The sequence below is a fragment of the Chiloscyllium plagiosum genome, chromosome 20, assembly GCF_004010195.1.
Source record: "Chiloscyllium plagiosum isolate BGI_BamShark_2017 chromosome 20, ASM401019v2, whole genome shotgun sequence".
Classification (NCBI taxonomy): domain Eukaryota; kingdom Metazoa; phylum Chordata; class Chondrichthyes; order Orectolobiformes; family Hemiscylliidae; genus Chiloscyllium; species Chiloscyllium plagiosum.
In genome coordinates, this window is record NC_057729.1 from 51,938,838 (window position 1) to 51,957,899 (window position 19,062).

General features: G+C 42.6%; 1 protein-coding gene across 1 annotated transcript in view; it reads left to right on the plus strand.

Moving 5' to 3' along the window:
* The first annotated feature begins 10,178 nt into the window (after positions 1–10,178).
* LOC122560277 (transcriptional repressor scratch 1-like) overlaps positions 10,179–19,062 on the plus strand; it is a 45,869-nt gene continuing 36,985 nt past the window's right edge. Inside the window, exon 1 of the mRNA XM_043710815.1 lies at positions 10,179–10,463. Coding sequence (XP_043566750.1) covers positions 10,304–10,463 — 160 coding nt within the window. The 5' untranslated portion in view covers positions 10,179–10,303. The remainder of the gene's footprint in view (positions 10,464–19,062) is intronic.

Sequence of the window (19,062 nt, forward strand, 5' to 3'; positions counted from 1 at the left end):
GGACTGCAGCAGTTCAAAAAGGTAGCTCACCACCCCTTACTGAAGGCCAGCTAGGAATGGACAATAAATGCTGGGGCCAGCCAGCAACACTGACATCCATGAATGAATAACAGAAAAGTTAGGGACAGAAATACAGTCAGGATAATGAAGCAAGTGGACAGGTGTACAGGGGTGGTCATGGGGGGCATCAGAGATATAGGAGGAGAAAGTGAGGTCTGCAGATGCTGGAGATCAAAGTTGAAACTTTATTCCTGAAGAAGGGCCTGTGCCCGAAACGTCGAATCTCCTGTTCCCTGGATGCTGCCTGACCTGCATCAGAGATATAGACAGGGATACAGGGGACAGGGACAGAGATGGAGACAGGGATATGGGGCAGGAACACAGGGACAGAGGGGCATGATGGGATACAGAATCAGTTAGGGATACATTAGGACAATGTCATGGTTGCAGACAGGAACAGGGACACAGGTGGACACAGGAACACAGGGAAGGAAAGATACATCTGGGGTCAAGGCTCTGGGGAAAAGTGGTTAAGGTTATAGGGTGTGTGAGGGCTGCATGCATCGAGACAAAGACAGCGAGACAAATTGGGCAGAGAAACGTGTGAGGGGATGGGTACAGGGTGAAAGACATGATAGACGTATGGTAAGCTTGTTCAAATTGCAGGTAGGTGCTCAGAATATATCCTATCTCCTAACACTTTGCCAAGCGAGATGAGCTTTGATTTATGACGGCTGAATAATGCATGGGGACATGAATATAAGAGAATTTCTGATGACAGCAGCTTTGTGTAATCAAGGGCTCTACTCAGACCCACTGATGTGACCACCCCCTTTCCTCTTCCCACATTCCTCACTACCCTCTTAAGTACCTGTAGTGCCTCAGAAAGCACACAACAGTAGAACAGTACATCATTCAAAACCTATTTGAAATGGTGTTGACACAGTTTTTGCTCCCTGACCCACACTAACATTTAGTAGTGTAACAATAGCATCTCTAACAGCTGAAGGGAATGTGGTGACTCTCTCATTGCAATGCATAAAGGAGCTGATTATGTTGAACGTGACACCTTTTGTCTTTGAGAAGCAGTAATACAGTGTCATACATACATACACACACTAGCGAAAAGGAATTCTTACATACTATAATGGAATGCCATTTACTCTTGTGTTAATATGTTGACACAGTAAATTAGATTAGATTACAGTGTGGAAACAGGCCCTTTGGCCCAACAAGTCCACACCGACCCGCCGAAGCGAAACCCACCCATACCCCTACATTTACCCCTTACCTAACATTACAGGCAATTTAGTATGGCCAATTCACCTGACCCTGCACATCTTTGTGACTGTGGGAGGAAACCGGAGCACCCGGAGGAAACCCACACAGACACGGGGAGAATGTGCAAACTCCACACAGTTAGTCGCCTGAGGTGGGAATTGAACCCGGGTCTCTGGCGCTGTGAGGCAGCAGTGCTAACCACTGTGCCACCATGCCGCCCACTAAATAATCCAGAGGAACTGAAAAAGTATTTTGTCAGCCTACTATTCAGAGATACAATAAATGCAGTCACTGAGGATTTTTTTCACTAGGTAGTTGGGAACAAAATAATCAAAATGTTTTTGTAATTGGAATACCATAAATCTATCAGTAAGTCAATTGAGTCCTTTCATAAGTTCAGCTAAAAACTAGACCCTTCTCACCACCTTGTCATATCCTACTCATTGTCTGTGCAGTTGGTTTTATTAATTATTAGCCTGCAGCAATTTAGTATGTTATTGCTTCACTTTAATGTCTCAAACTATAGAAAAGAAATACTTCATTATGATATTTTTGGTCAGATATCTAGTGAGCCATAATTTATTTTCCAGACCATTTCTTTCATTCTTTCCACTGCTTCACTCAAACATGCAGCCCTCATTTTTATGGAAAATTATTGCTCATTCTCAGGACAAGACAGTTGCTGTCAAGGCCATCATTTACTCCCCCATTCTCAGCTGTCATTGCAGAAATGGTGATGGACCTTCTATTTGAACCATGTGACCAGGGTATGATTTCACAGTCAGCACCTCCAGCAGTCCCCTCACAACTCAGTCAACTGGTAGTTCTTCATGTGTGAGCCTCATTGTGTTTCAGGAGCATATATGAGGAATGCTACAGATAGCCTGATCCTGTCCTCACTGTATTACTCACTCAGTCCAAGAGGCTAAAGAAACAGGCTATGGGCCTACTGCAGGCAAGTGGGGCTAGTGTAACTATGCAGTTCAGACTCAATGGGCCAAAGACCCTCTTCTTTACTCTATGAGTTGACTAACTCAATATATCTTCCATGTTCTAGATTCCATTCCATGGATACTGGATTTCACTATCTCCCTGGCAACTGACTGATGCTGAACCAATCTGCTCACAATGTTGTTATCGCATTTAACCCTGAGATTGGCACCTGACCACAGAGTCATTACTAAGACTGGATTTTTCCACCTCAGTAACATTGCCCGGAAGGGAGAGAGAGAGACACGATGCTTGTCAGGATTGCTACATCCTATCAAAAGCTTAACCTTGCTTAAAAACCTGTCACTGTCAAATATTATTCTACCATTGGAAAGCAAAAAAAGTAACAACAGTGAGCTACATGCTGGCAAATCAAGGATAAACTTTGGACATTCTTTTTGAATCACTGAATCAATGAAGCATGTCCATGATACATCTTAATCTAAATTACCTCATCACCTACTGTCTACCTTGTCTTTGGAACTTATCAATTTCCCATTTAACATCCCACACTCACATTATGGTCTTCACAGATTGGTTCAGACAGTGATGTCACTGTGAGAGAACAATCTGCTCGTGCAGATTTGGGGCGGCATGGTGGCTCAGTGGTTAGCACTGTTGCCTCACAGCACCAGGGACCCAGGTTTGATTCCAGCCTCAGGCGACTGTCTGTGTGGAGTCTGCACATTCTCCCTGTGTCTATGTGGGTTTCCTCCGGGTGCTCTGGTTTCCTCCCACAGTCCAAAGATATGCAGACCAGGTGAATTGGCCATGCTAAATTGCCCCTAGTGTTAGGTGCATTAGTCAGAGGGAAATGGGTCTGGGTGGGTTACTCCTTGGAGGGTCGATGTGGACTTGTTGGGTCGAAGGGCCTGTTTCCACACTGTAGGTAATCTAGTGTTATGCTTTTTGGCTCAACTGATTGTGTTCGTGGAGAAAGTGAGGACTGCAGACGCTGGCGATCAGAGTTGAGGTTGTGCTGCTGGAAAAGCACAACCGGTCAGGCAAAATCCAAAGAGCTGAAGAATCGCGTTTCGGGCAAGAGCCCTTCATCAGGAATCATGTGCCTACAAAGAAAGGTTGTGTGTTCAAATTCCATTTTCAAACTAAAGCAAAACTGACACTAAGAAACTGAGGGAGTGCTGAACTGTTGGACCGGCTGTCCCTTGTGTGAGATGTTGAACTCAAATTCCAAATGCTTTCTTGGGTAAACGATTCCATTGCACTATTCTAATGAAAGTCAGGCATTTTCTCTGATGTCCTGGCATCGCTTATCCTTCAAATGTAACAGAGACTGATTACCTGGTCATATTGCGGTTTGTGAAGGTTTGCTGGATGTAAATTGGCTGCTGAGTCTCCTGCATTCCAACAGTGACAACATTTGAGAAACACTTGATTTTTGGCTGTAAGATGCTTTGGGATATCTTGTGATCATTAAAGACTTTATGTGAATGTGAGACTGTCCTCTCTCTTTTTCTTAGGGCCTCACTGATGAATTGTATATTCATGACTTTGAATGCCCACTATCTTTACTTATTTCAAATAATCTGACAAAACACATTGTGTCCAATCCTTTCATCATTTTCAAATTGTCAATCATATCACCTCTAAGCCAATGTTTCCTGGAAGTAAATAACCTCCACTTTCAGAGACTATTACCTCAACTCAGACTCATGATTATTTTGGTTGTATTCTCTCCTAAGCCTTATCACTATTCACTCTCTGTGCGAATCAGGGTGAACAGTATCTTCTAAGTGCTAACGAACCAAAGCCTTACACAACCTTAGCATATTATTCTTCTATCCACACTCAATTACGTACCAACATTTGAATTAGGAGCAGGCCACTCTGCCCCTTCAGCCTGTTCCGGTATTCAATAAGATCAGTGCTAATTGAATTGCTCCACATTTCCACTATTTCTCAATAACCTTTCTCCCCCTTGCTTATCAAGAATCTATCTGCCTCTGCCTTAAAAATATTCCAAAGCTCTGCAATTGGATAGGTACATGGATGGGTGCTTAAACTAGGACAAATGTTCGGCACAACATCGTGGGCCGAAGGGCCTGTTCTGTGCTGTATTGTTCTATGTTCTATGTTCTATGTTCCATTTTGAGAGACCCACAATCCGGGATAAAGATTCGCCTTGTCTCCATTTTGAATGGGTGACTGTGTATTTTTAAAGTGAGCCCTAGTTCTAGACACCCCAAAAAGAGAAAACATCCTTTCCCTGTCAAGATTCCCCATGATCTTATATATTTCAATAAAGTCACCTATTACTCTCATAAACTCCACCACATACAAGCCTAGCCTGCATAACCTTCCCTCACAAGACATCCCACCCATTCCAGGTATTAGTCTCGGAAATCTTTTCTAAACAGTTTGCACCACATTTACATCATTCCTTAAATAGGGAACCAATACTATAGGAACACCAGAATTTCCTAGTTCTCTTTCTCCAAGTCACAGATGATAGCTACTTGGCCATAATCAATCACATGCTGAATCAAGTTCCCTCCACCTTGACTGAACTTGAGGTTCAGCTATCAAAAACAAATCCCATCATAAAAATGTGGAAGTTTGCATTTCTTACACCAGCAATCATTTGGAGATTATCCTTTTGGTATCAAATACATGATCATCTTTAAAATGCAGCACATATTAATTCAGTGTGTTGCAATGAGGCATGATTCAGTTAGTTCAGATAGTGAGAAGCAGGGACATATAAAAACTTGATTGTTTGAGGTACTGTTCCTGAATTATACATAAGAACATAAGAACTAGGAGCAACTTCGAGCCTGCTCTGCCATTGAATATGATCATGGCTGTTTTCACCTCAGCCTCAACTCCATTTCCTGCCCTCTCTCCATAACCCTTCGTAAACATCAAACTATCTCCTTCTTAAATGTACCCAGTGTTCTTGGCCTCCACCACATCCTAGGACAGTAAGTTTCACAGATTTATGACCCTTTGAGACAAGTAATTCCTCCTCATCTCTATTTTGAACCTGCCACCCCTTCACCTAAAACTGTGATCTCTCGTTCTAGATTGCCATACATGAGGAAACTCATATATGACTACTTAATAGAAACTCTATGACTACTTAATTAATTACCTTTAGCATCTTATATACCCCAATTAGATCTCCACTCATTCTTCTAAATTCTAGTTGGCATGGGCTTAAGATGCTCAATCTCTCCTCATAACACAAGCCAATCATGGTGAATAAGCAAACCTCTGTGAAAGATTCCATTAATTGGCTTCTCAAAAAGAGAAGGAAATGAGCTAATATTCCCAATCTTGGTATAACAATGGAAAATGCTTGAAATTCTCAGCATTTTGAATGAAGGGTCAGTGACTTCAAAGGAAGGGAAGAGATGAATAGAGGGAAAGGTTGGTCAGAGAGATATAATGAGGCAACAAGAGTGGATGGAAAGGGAAAGGAGAGGACGGGAGATGAAAAATGGGGAGGTGAGGTGAGGAGGCAGTGTTGAGGAATGGATTGTTTTGGAGAGATGGGGAGTGAATGGGAGAGGAGAAGATTGTCAGGAAGAAAAGGAATTATTTTATTATGGGAATAATATTGCGCATTTACTGTGCTGTTTATTCATCCAGTGAGTTCTGAAGATTGAGAGTTATGTTCTTTGAAGAGGTCTGTGCGCTGATGGTTTTCATATTAATGATTTTCAACATGGAATTGATTACCTTTGCCAGTCACACAATAGAAAACATCATGAGATAATGAGTAGAGTGTTATTTAAAAGTAATATTTAAATAAAACAACTTTTTTTTTCATTCACGACACATGGGCATCACTGGCTAGGCCAGCATTTATTGCCCATCCCTAATTGCCTAGAGGGCAGCCAAGAATTAACCACATTGCTGTGGGTGAGGAGTCACATGTAGTCCAGACCAGGGTAGGATGGTAGATTTCCTTCCTAATGAACATTGATGGGTTTTTACAACAATGCATGGTGTTTCCATGGTTGTTGTTAGACTAACTTTCTTTCTTTAATTCCAGAATTATGTTTTAAATTGAATTCACATTTCACTACCTGCTGTTTTGGGATTTGAATACATGCCCCCAGATCATTGGTCCGGAGTTCTGGATGACAAGTCCAAGATTTTAAGAACTTAACTTTGTTTAGGAACCTCTGAAAAGTCTTGAGTCACTCACAGACCAATCATTTCTCAACAGGATCCCTTAAAGATGTTAGGTCCCTAATTTGCATCTGTAAAGGTCCTTAACTTCTGGTCCATACATCCACCAGACTGGATTCCAAAAAGTGGATCCTGTGGCTATGTGGGTGGGCCCATTGCCCCCATACACCATTCCACTGGGATTGGCCAGCTGCTTTGTAATATAGAGTGATACCAACAACATGGGTTCAATTGCTGCACCAGCTGAGTTATCATGAAGGACTCTTCTTCTCAACCTCTGCCTTACCTGAGAAGTGGTGAGGCAATTTATCTTTGTTTCTGTCTGATGAGAGTGCAGCCCTATCATCTGGTAAGACCATGGTGACTTTACATTTACTCTTTACACTATTCCACTGCTAAATTTGTGACCTTGGCTCAAGATTCATAGAATTGCAGAATGGTAATGGCACAGAGGAAACCAGTTGAAAATATTTGACTATGTTGGCTCTCTATAAGATGGCACAAGTGTAATTAGTCCTATTATCCCTCCTTGTCCCTACAAACCTTTATTTTCTTATCAGATAATTATCCAATTACCTTTTTGAAAGCCTTGATCAAATCTTCTTCTGTGCTGTTCACACACAACTACTCCTTCCTCTTCTTGTTATGCTTCAGTTATATCAGGCATCATGTCACTACATTTTGATTACTGTGTGTAATTTTGGTCTCCTTATTTAAGGAAGGATGTAAATTTGTTGAAGAATGTTCATAGAAGTTTTACTAGATTTGTGCCTGGAATGAATAGGGTTGGCTCATACGGGAAGGTTTGAGAGGCTGGGCTTGTTTTCACTGGAGTTCAGAAGAGTGACGGTGATTTGATTAAAGCTTATAAGATCCTGAATGGTTTCTTTAAGGTGGACATGGAAAGGATCTTTACTCTGGTGGGTAAGTCCAGAACTAGGGAACATTGTTTTGAAATCAGTGTTTACCTTTTCAGGACAGAGATTAGAGAAACATGTTCTCTCAGAGTGCCGTGCAACTTTGGAATTCTCTGCCTCAGAAGGCAGTGGAGGTAGGGATCATTGACTATTTCGAAGGCTGTGGTAGGTAGATTGCTAGGTTGGGGAATCAAAGGTTATCAGGATTAGACAGAAATATGGAAACACAGAAGAACAGATTTAAGGGACTGAATGGCTTACTTATGCTCCTTATTTGTACACTCTGATTTCTCTGCTCAAAGGTCTGACAGTAGACCATGCAATAGACAGTACAGCCCAGGTACAGGAAGATATCAACCCCAGCTGGAATGGAGTTTGAATCCCTTGCTATTGACACCACACCAGCTGTCCAGCCAACTAACAACCTCCCATCACCCAGGAGTCTCAGTTGCTATAGCAATATACACTTGCATGTTGTAACTTGAACATTATAATAATTTGGAGCTATGGATAATGATGGTACAGTCTTCAGCACTCTTTTTCTGCTATGGCTGACCAGGAATCTCTTCTGCTCTTACTAGCTGCCTTTGACATGTGTGGGGAAGATTTACAAGTCAATTCTCAACATTTTTGGCAACATTACATATACATTTCCTTTGACCATCTTATCCTGGAGTGAGACATGAACCCAGAGATGAACCTCTGTGGCTCAGAGGCAGGAACCTATATACTGCACCATTCCAGATACTAACCACTCATAAAAAATGGTTCTCTTTATGTCAACATTGCCAGTAAGTTGGAAAAATAACCATAACATATATACCATGTCAATAATCTGGTAGCCATAGCAGTCTACAGCACAGGAAAACACTCTTCAGTTATTCACATCCACACCAGTCAGAAACAAGAACCTAACTGTTCTAACCCCATTTTCTAGCACTTGACCCAAACTTAAATGCCTTGGCATCACAAGTATACATCTAAATATTGCTTCAATGTTATGAGTGTTTCTGCTTCTCCCACCCTTACAGGCAGTAAGTTCCACATTCCCACCATTCTCTGGGTGAAAAATATTTACCTCATGTCTCCTCTAAGCATTCTGCTCCTTACCTTAAATCTATGGCCCTAGTCATTGATTCCCCCCCACCAAGGGGAAAAGTTCCTTCGTGTCTGCCCTAACTGTGCTCCTTATCATTTTAAACATGTCATTCTTGCTTCCTCTGCTTGAAGGAAGCAATCCCATTTTGGCCAATCTTTCTTTGTAACTGAAATTGTTGTGTCTGTTGTCGTGTTGTACATAGATTCAGCTGTGTCCCTACTTTCTAATCAGTTTTCCTGTAACCTTCACCTACCCTCTCCTTATAGCCTATTCAGCGGTTTTGTCTCCAGGAACAGTTTGAGTGCAGTTGAATAAACAGCAGGCTGAAAATTTGTCCCCTTCTCACAGGGGTCGAAGGGGTCAAGATGACCTAGTCACGAAACCTGGATGGCTGATGTACTCTAAATGCCCCATGAGATTGACCGTGAGGTGAAGGGTAAGGAAAGGGGGTGGCAGTCTTTGTAAACAGGTGGTCTATTGATACAGATTCGAGACTAATTGTTTGGGATGTCATTATATGGACAGCGAGACAAGTGATCTTTTAAACCGGTGAATCATGTGTGACCTAATAGGATCTGGTAGGGACAGTTTCCATTTTCCTTTGTTTTCTGCAGTGGTGAAAGGTTCGATTCTCTCATTGGAAAGCAGTCATATCAGTGGTTTAGCATTCTCCCATATCTAACCCAAGAGGCTATCACTCATTGATGTTGTCAGTCTACACAATGAACACTGACAGGCTGTGCGACGTCATATCTGACCCCCAAACCTATCCTCATCAAACATCCATTGACCCAAACTTCCAGCAGGGGTCAATGTATAGCAATCAGAAAAGGAGGGGGGGATCCCCAGCTCATATTCCTCTTGACTTGACCTGCAGACACTGGGAACCCCAGCTGTCCCGTTGAAACCTAACTTAGAAAAATAAAATCAGAGATCAAACCTTTCTCCCAGAAGCTATAGATTTTTTTTAAGAAAAAGCTCAGAACCTGCAAGCTTCAAGCCTTGTAGGTTTTGTTTTACAAAATCTTAGGGATTTGGGTTTAATCTATACCCCAACCCCTCTGTGTATAGTTCAGTATCGAATATGATTCTACAGGGTAGTGTAACATCCTGAGGGAGTTGGTTGTTACCATATCAGACAACATATTAATAATTAATCGCGATTATTAATTATATTTAATGCTTTCAAAAATGCTCATAGAGCCTCCAATACCTGCGACATTTCATGATGCTTTTATCTGCCAATCTGTGACATTATTAGCGTCACCAAAGCGTCCGATCCTACAATGATTAGCCTTTGAAGAAATAAAAGTGGAAGTTCATTTCCTACGTGGCGCGGACTGTTCCTACCACACGGCGGATGGTGGGGGCGGGGTGGATGAAATCGGCATCGTCTTTTCTCTATAGAGATGTACATTTTTGCAATTCTGGAAGATAGGATTTTCCCAGCAGCTCTTGTATACTGTGGGGTTTCTTCACGAGAAGGATTAGATTCTCTCTCTCGGGCGCACTTGTACTATTGTGTGTGTGTATGCACAAACTGCTCAGCTGTAATTTGATGTGCCTCTCTAGAGACATTTGATGGATTAAAGTTAAGCAGCTCCATTTCTAGGCACCACCTGATCTCAGAGGCTGCGCTCCATATAAATGCTGTCTGCTTGCTGACCTCAGCTTCTCTTGCCAATCCCTCCTCCTCTCTCCCTCCCTCCCGCCCTCCTCTCTTTCACACAAGCCTGTGCAACACCGTTCTATGAGCTGTCCTGGGTGCTGAAAATTCAGAACAATAAGAAAAAGATAACGGAATAACGCCGTGGGGTTTATTTTATTTTATTGTTTATTTTTGTTTTGTTTTAAAAACATGCCTCGATCGTTCCTCGTTAAGAAGGTGAAATTAGATGGTTTTCACTCTCCCTCTGCTGCAGTTTCAGCTTCTCAACAACACCTTGACAACTCGTATACAATAAGCAGGTCTCTCACAGACACTGTGGAGAACTTAGGGGTCCGGGTCAGTGAGAACGGTGAGTTCACAGATTGCTTGTGTGTGTATGTGTGCAATATATATTTTAAACAATCTTCCTGAATGTTTAAAGAGAATGATGTTTCCTTAACTGTTCTGTGCTTGTGTGTTCTGTGTGTGTGTGAAAAAATCTCTTCAAGCACCCGTGTGCACCAATCTGCTATCGCTGCCCCTTCCATAATGCCAATCTACACATCTATCAAGAGCAGCTCTTCAACAGAGAATTATTCCCCTTTGTGCAAACCAGTGAAACTTCTGGACGATGGATTTGTTAGGTGGCGAGAGGTCGTAGATTTGCTGGATTTTTTTTGATGGTGTTGTCATTGTTGCCTTGTGGTCACGGGACTAGGTTGTGGAAGGAAAACCAGCAGTGGCTTTTCGAGATTATCAGTTGCTCGAAAAAAAAACTTGTTGATCTGTCAGTGTGAGCTTCCCAACACTGATCCATACAAAACAAAAAAAAACAACCGCGAGTTGTCTTCCTTAGAATGTCGGCGAGACAAAGGGAACAATAGTTTTCTTTAAATTCAGCTGAGGCGAGCCCCTGCCAAACAGGATCTGAGTTTGCTGACTCTTAGCTTTTTTCATTCAAGTCTTTGAATGAAAAAAAAACATTTTGATGGGGCCAATTCAGAAACTGCAACCCAGAAATTGCAAAATTATAAAACTATCACATTTCATTATTGGAAAGCAATGATCAAATGGCAAGATATGAAGCGAAATTTGGAAATATTATATCTGAGGTATAACTGACAGCTTGGTCCTCCGACCTTTCACATCTTCCTCTGCAAAAATGATCACATTGACGGATTATGACAGCCTTACTTTGAAATGCTGATGTCTTGGAACTGACAAGAAAGATTTGCCTTTAGATCGCAGCTCGCTTTAGATTACCTGATTCTCATTGCGAGGTCAAATTCTTGGTTCAAGCAGATCCTTTCCAAGTGCAAAGATTTATTGCTTCGTTTCTTCTTCTCTCCCCAATCCTTTGGACCTTCCCCATCCCAAACGCCAAAGTCACAACCCTTAAGCATCTATTCCTCGAATCCGGCTTTTACCATTGGTAGTTTTACAAGTTTTTGCCGTGGATTTGACATAGGTTTCTAACTCTTCTCCTCACTTAAACCCCACTTTCCTTGAAGAAGCAACAGTGGCCTATTCTCTGGTACCCTACTCACCTGCACTTCCCTGTTGGAAACACTAATGTACACACACTCGGCAGCAAGACATTAGGGTATCGCTCTGGGAAGCGTTGAACAAGCTGCTTTAGGTCATTATTGCCTTTAGTTCCCTAGTCTCCGCTTTTAAGATGCTGCTTAAAGCCTCCAGCTTTGACCGACCTGTCCTCCCAACTCCAGACAGTGCCAAATCTCGTTTGATAATTGCTCCCATGGAGTGCCTCAGGGATGCTGTGATTGCAAGCTCCAGTTGCAACACGGAGGCAGAAGGTCCGAGGGTTAATTAAACCCCAATCTGCTGAGTAAGCTGATCTCTGCCGGACACACACATTATAGCTGCAACAGTTGGCGTCAAATCATCCCTGCTAAAAGGGGATGGGAGGGTTAGAAAAATAACAAGCTGCTGTGGCCCTGATGCACAATGTACGTGCACAGGAGCTGACCCATGAAGGTACTGAGCTGGGGATGTGAATCTGACCTGAGCTTAGCATCACACAAGGAGCTGAAACTGGCTTCCCATGATGGACTGACTCTTCTTGATGACCGGACTGATGTGTTTGGTATTTTTAGTGAAGACAATTACGTGAGTTCCAACCCAGTGCAGACAATTAGCTCTGAACTCGTGGCAAAGACACTGCCTGTCCAGAAACAGTGCGAGCATGATGGGGACATCAGTGGATTTGCCTGTAGTACAGAGTGGGGAAAAGCAGTGTCTCCAGGAGAGAACAAAGAAGGGAGAACTGGAACGAAAACAATGCTGAGTTTCCAATTTCTGAATCCGTTGAAAAAAAAATTGGCTTTTCCAGACTGCTAAGGTGACCTCTTTAACCTCTAGTCCAGGGCCCGCTAAGAATAGGAACTAAAGATGTACTATAGATAGCCTCGTTAGTTGATAACATATCATTACACAGCAAGAGGTTAGAACGTGTTGTTATTTCTTTTGGAAAATAAAGTTTGTGAAACAGCGGGACGGGTGCAGTATTTCCCAATTTTAACTAGTGCCTGCCATACCTGTTGTGTTTTTTTCTTATTCAGCTCTCTGTCTACCTCGATTACCCGTGTTCTATTGTATCTATTCAGCAGGGAACCCTGTAAGGATTTTTTTAAAAGAAAACCCTCGTCCTTGCCCCAATCCTTTCTATCAATATTTAATTCATTCAAGGGAGTCCAATTCTCCTTTTGATTCATTCACAGGATGAGGGTACTGCTGGTAAGGTCATCATTTTCTGTCAGTCCTCACTACATCTGGGACTGTGGCTATGAGAGCAGGTCAGAGACTGGGAAATCTGTATGGACTAACTCATCTCCTGACCTCCCAAATCTGTCCACCAACTACAAGGCATGCTCCAGGAGTGTGACTAAATACTCCCCACTTGCCTGGATGAGTGCAACTCCAACAACTCTCAAAAAACTTGACGCCATCCAGGATAAAGCAGCCCACTTGATTGGCACCACATCCATAAGCATCAACTCCCTCCACCCACCAATGCTCAGTAGCAGCAGTGTGTACTATCCACAAGATGCACTGCGGAAATTCACAAAAGCTTCTTAGAAAATAGAAATATCTTTACATTCAGATGGTGTTGAACGTCTGGAATGCACTGCCTGAAAGGATAGTTGAGGCAGGAAACTTCACAACTTTTAAAAAGTACTTGGGGTGAACACGTGAAATGTTATAGCATTCAATGCTATTGGCCAAGTGCTGAAAAGTGAGATGACTGTAGATTTAGTTTTGAATTCCCCTCCAAGCTGCTCATCATCCTGACCTGGAAATATATCTATTCCTTCACTACTATTGAATAAACCTAATGGAACTCCCTCCTTAACAGCATTGTGGATGTTGCTATATCAAATGGATTTCAGTGGTTTAAAAAGGCAGCTCACTGATACCTTCTCAAAGGCAAATTGGGTTGGGCAATAAATGCTGGCCCATGCAATGACATCTATATCTCATGAATAAAAAAACCTTCTTCCTTCCCTCCATTTCTCCCTCCTCTCTCAAACCTCTATGTAATGCCTCCTCTCCTTGCTTGCATTCCTTAATTAGTAAGCTGCAACTTGTTGCTTTGATTTCCCAGCTCTGAAAACATCCAGCAAGAACTGCTTTGAGCTTAAAGATGCCCTGTTAAACATACACATAACATTTTAAGACGCTGATATGCTTTTGAGAAAAAGCATTCATAAGCAGATGAATTACTTCGAAGGGATTTGCTCCTCTCAGGTTGCAGAGAAATTATAAATTCTTGGACATATGATTAAAGGAAAGAGAGTTCTATATTTTCTGCATTATGTTATATTAGGACAACAAATGAGAAAAGTTTTCAAGTGTGAGGCAGCAACAGGGAGTTCTGGCCAATATCTGCCCGTATTGAAAGACCAGAGTGCTATGCCTGGAATTTTATGGTCATAGGTATGGAATATAACTTACTGTAAAACACTTGTCAAATAGTGAATACATCCTCTAGCCTGCAATATGTTAAGTAGCAATTCAACTATATTAGACTTCGTTCCCCATTGGCTACATATGGCGCTTACTACATTATAGACTGCACAACTTATTAAGAAATACAGATTTGCATTTTTATAGAATCTTCCACATCCTCAAGGTATCACAAAGCACTTTACAGCCAAAAATGTGTGTTATTTTGTTGTGTCGTCACTGTTGCAATAACTAAAACAACACCAAATTGAGCATAGCAAGCTATATGATAATGATCAGATAGTTTGACTTTTAATGATGAAAATTGAGGGATATGTTTTGGCTGGAATGCTCAGCAGGTACTTCACTGCTGTTCAGTGTAATAGTTTATTTTCTTATTAATCTTTCATGGGATGTCAATGTCACTGGGAAGGCCAGCATTTGTTGCCCATCCCCGATTGCTTTTCAACTCAGTGATCCATTTTAGACAACCATTAAATGTCAACCAGTTTGCTGAGCCACATGTAAGCAAAGAACATTAGTGAACTAGGAGGGTTTTTACAACAATCTATGATAGTTGGCATGGGTTGTCACTAAGGAGACAGTGAGGTCTGCAGATGATAGAGATCAGAGTTGAGAGTGTGTTGCTGGAAAAGCACAGCAAGTCAGGCAGCATCCGAAGAGCAGGAGAATTGATGTTTCGGGCCGGAACCCTTCATCAGGAATGTTTTTCTAATGAAGGGCTCCGGCCCAAAACGTCGATTTTCCTACTCCTCGGATGCTGTGCTTTTCCAGCAACACACTCTCAACATGGGTTGTCACTAAGACTAGTTTTACAATAGAGACAAGGAAACTGTCATATCCACGTGAGATTACAGACTGAGCTTTAATTTAGCATTTCATCTCTGGTACCTCTAGCAATGGAGCATTTCCTTTACTGGAGATAAAGACTGAAGGTACTGTTCAAACCACTAGAGTGGGACTTGAACCCATAATTGATTGACTTAAAAGGGAGATTGTGACCCATTGACCCCTGGTGTACTTTGTAAACAACTCACTTCACCAGAAAAACCTACCTTCAGTTGCTCTGGGAACTTGGTTGGTGTGGTCTAGTTAGACTGAAGGATCTGTTTCTATGCTGTATGACTCTATGACTCGATTCTGTATTTCAAATGGTTAAGCATAGCATTTGCCTCTGTTTCATTTGAGATCCTACTGAACAATTACCAAAGTTAAAGTGAGAAATTCATATGGTTCCTAAGAAAGTCCATTTGGGGTGGAATGGTGGCTCAGTGGTTAGCACTGCTGCCTCACAGCACCAGGGTGGCAGGTTTGATTCCAGCTTTGGGTGACTGTCTGTGTGGAATTTGCATGTTCTCCCCGTGTCTGCATGGGTTTCCTTTGGGTGCTCTGGTTTCCTCCCACAGTCCAAAGATGTACAGGTCAGGTGAATTAGCCATGCTAAATTGTCCATAGTGTCAGAGGGAAATGAATCTGGGTGGGTTACTCTTTAGAGGGTCGGTGTGGACTTGTTGGGCCAAAGGGCCTGTTTTCACACTGTAGGAAATCTAAGCTTCTAGCTCTTGGTTTCACTCTCAATGACTACCTTTGACCTTGTGTGAGACTATAACAAGGCTAATAGGGAATTGGCAGCCCTTTTCATATCTCTCATCTGAAGTAACGAGAAATAAACATTTGAAGGATACAAAACTGAATGCTTATTCTCTATCACATTTTTCTTGAGGACAGAACTTCACACATTTTCTGTGTGCAATGTTATCTGATGTTAACTAATACCACATTAAAGGCCTTGTGTATAGCCCTCAGTCACTGTCAGCATCACATTTACCTCATGTCATCACTTTCTCACCATATGTTCATATGAACATATGAATTAGGAGCAGGAGTAAGCCATTCATCCCCTCTAGACATCTTGGCTGTTCAACAAAATCATGCCTGATCTAACTGTGGCCTCAATTCTACGCTCCTGCCTACCCCTGAAAACCATCGACTTCCTTGCTAGTCAAGAATTAATCTATTTCTGCTTCATAAGTACTGTACCCAATGACCCTGTCTCCACTGCTCTCTGAGGAAGAGAGTTCAAAAGACGTATAATCCTCTCAGAGAAAAAATAAATCTCCCATCTCTGTCTTAAATCAGACACCACTGATATTTAAACTGTGTTCTTTTGTTCTCGTCTTACCTTGTCACATTTCATTGATGACACCATTATCCTGAAACAGTGCATCTTCTAAATCACTGTGAACAGTGCCTTTGGTAGTCAGCTGTTCTTACGCAACACTTCAGTCTTTGCAACACAGTGCTGTTCAAACCTTTACCGACTGAAACCCCATTTTGAGGCTTGAAAATGATCACAACACCTAAGTGAAAACTGAAAGGGGGCAGGGTGGCTGTGTGAGATGGAGCACAGCTGCTGCAACCAAGGTCTATAGTGACTGTTGCTGCCTCAGAGTTTACAAATCCAAATGTTCCGCTAACGACCCTATTTTAGGGTCCCAACTCACACTTTGGGAAACCATGGTGTAATGATTATAAAACCAAACTCCTCAAAATGTACATCTTTAAATGTGACTCGGATCAGCTCCTCTAAACCTTTTCAGACAGAGCTTTGGGAATGTTCATTATTTTAAAAGCATTGCATTCATGAAAGTTATTGCCCTGATATTGAGTTGCTTTGGCTTCGATCACAGTCTTTTTGGATGACATGTTAAACCAAGTCGCAGTCTGCCTTCTCAGATGGACAGAAAAATCTTATAATACTATTCAGAAGAAGAATAGAGGGGTTAATGCTAGTCTCTTGGTTACTTATCATTCCACAATCAACATCACAAAAAGCTAGAGTAACTGGTCATTCCCACATTACTGCTTGCTATGTCACATTGGCTATCATGTTTCCTATACTACAGCAGTAACAGCATTTCAAACATATTTTATTGCCTATAAAGTGCTTCAGGAGATCCTGAGGTCATGAAAGGTGCTATATAAATGCAAGGTTTATTCATTCATTCATGTTGCTATCTGAGATCTTCATAATCCTTTAACCTATATTAACCAGCTTGTACAGCACTTACCATGACCTACTTTCTAATGGTAAGATAAAATAAGCAGTGTTGCTTTAAAATAAATTAGAGGATAAATGATATGAAGGCAAGTATCTGACAGTGAGCAGTATCATTCAATGTCACGGCTCTATGAATATTGCAATCTGATTCATCCAGAAATTACTCCCCCAGTAACTGGCTGGATCAGAACTGGATTACCATAAAATCTGGTGTCAGAAAATGCAATTTAGAGCGAACTTGTGCAGACCAAGTATTGTTATATTGTTTTGGGATTCAACAAGGTGCAACATTAGCACAGTTAAATACAGATTGACACAACAAAGTTAAACCACATTCACTTAATGCTGTGATGGGGTTCTAGTGGTTTATTGATCACTCCACAAAGAAGCATCATTAACAAATAATCAATGTTTAATTAATTTGAGTGAATCCATGAGAAAAGGCATCATCACCCTCATTTACAAGCAGAAGAGGGAGAGGGAGGAAATTAGAAATTGGAGACCAATCTCACTGTTAAACACAGACTACAAAATGTTGTCAAAGGTCATCGCCAACCGGGTCAAGTCGGCTTTGGGACCGGTGATCCACCCTGACCAAGCCTGTGCTGTACCGGGCAGGAAGATCGCTGAGAGTCTCGCACTCCTCAGGCATACAATTGCATACGTACAGGACAGGGGGGTGGACACCTGCCTCATCAGCCTGGACTAGGAGAAAGCTTTCGACATGATATCGCATACATATATGAGGGATGTTCTCTCCAAAATGGGCTTTGGGGAGGGAATCTGTAATTGTCATTGTCAGTGCAGTCTCAATCAATGAGTGGGAATCAGATAGCTTCCCTGTAAGATCTGGAATCAGGCAGGGCTGCCCTCTCTCTCCTGCCTTGTTTGTGTGTTGCATAGAGCCATTTGCCGAATCCATCAGGAAGGGTGCGAGCCTGAGAGGGGTGACAATTCCTGGCAGCGGGGGTCTGCAGGTTAAGGCCTCCCTGTACATGTCGCCGTTTTCTGCTCGGATCCGCTGTCCGTGCACAGACTCATGTGCATCTGTGACCAGTTCGAACAGGTCTCGGGGGCCAAGGTAAACCGAGGCAAGAGCGAGGCCATGCTCTTCAGGAACTGGGCCGACCAATCCTCTATCCCCTTCATCATCAGGAATGACCACCTAAAGGTGCTGGGTATTTGGTTCAGTGGAGCTGGGACATGCGCCAAGACCTGGGAGGAGCGGATCAGGAAAATGAGGCAGAAACTAGGCAGATGGGAGCAACAGTCGCTCTCCATCGCCGGAAAAAACCTGATTATCAGGTGTGAGGTACTGTCAGTATTGTTGTATGTGGCACAGGTATGGCCTATCCCCAGAACCTATGCCGCCGCAGTCACCCGGGCCATCTTCCACTTCATGTGGAGATTAAAGATGGACCGGGTCCGAAGGGACACAATGTACAAAGACCTGGGCAATGGTGGAAAAAACACGTCCAATGCCACCCTCACCCTGATGGCCACCTTTGTGTGTGGCTGCGTCAAGCTGTGCGTGGATCCCCGGTACGCAAACACCAAGTGTCACTACGTACTGAGGTTCTACCTGTCCCCGGTGTTGCGAAGGATGGGCCTGGCCTCGCTGCCGCGGAACGCTCCAAGTAGTTGGACCGTTCCGTATCACCTGTCCTTCGTGGAGAAGTTTATGAAGAAAAACACCTTTGACCACAAGTCCATCAGGAAGTGGTCAACACGTAGTGTCCTTGAGACCCCTCGGGAAAAGGAGACAGCGGATCCTATTGAGCAGTTCCCTGAGCAGACTGTCAAAGCCATTTGGCAGAATGCCTCATCGTCTGAACTTTCCAACAAGCACCAAGACATGGCTTGCCTGTGAGATCCTTTATGCATGCCTGTGAGATCCTTTATGCACGCCCGAACTCTCAGC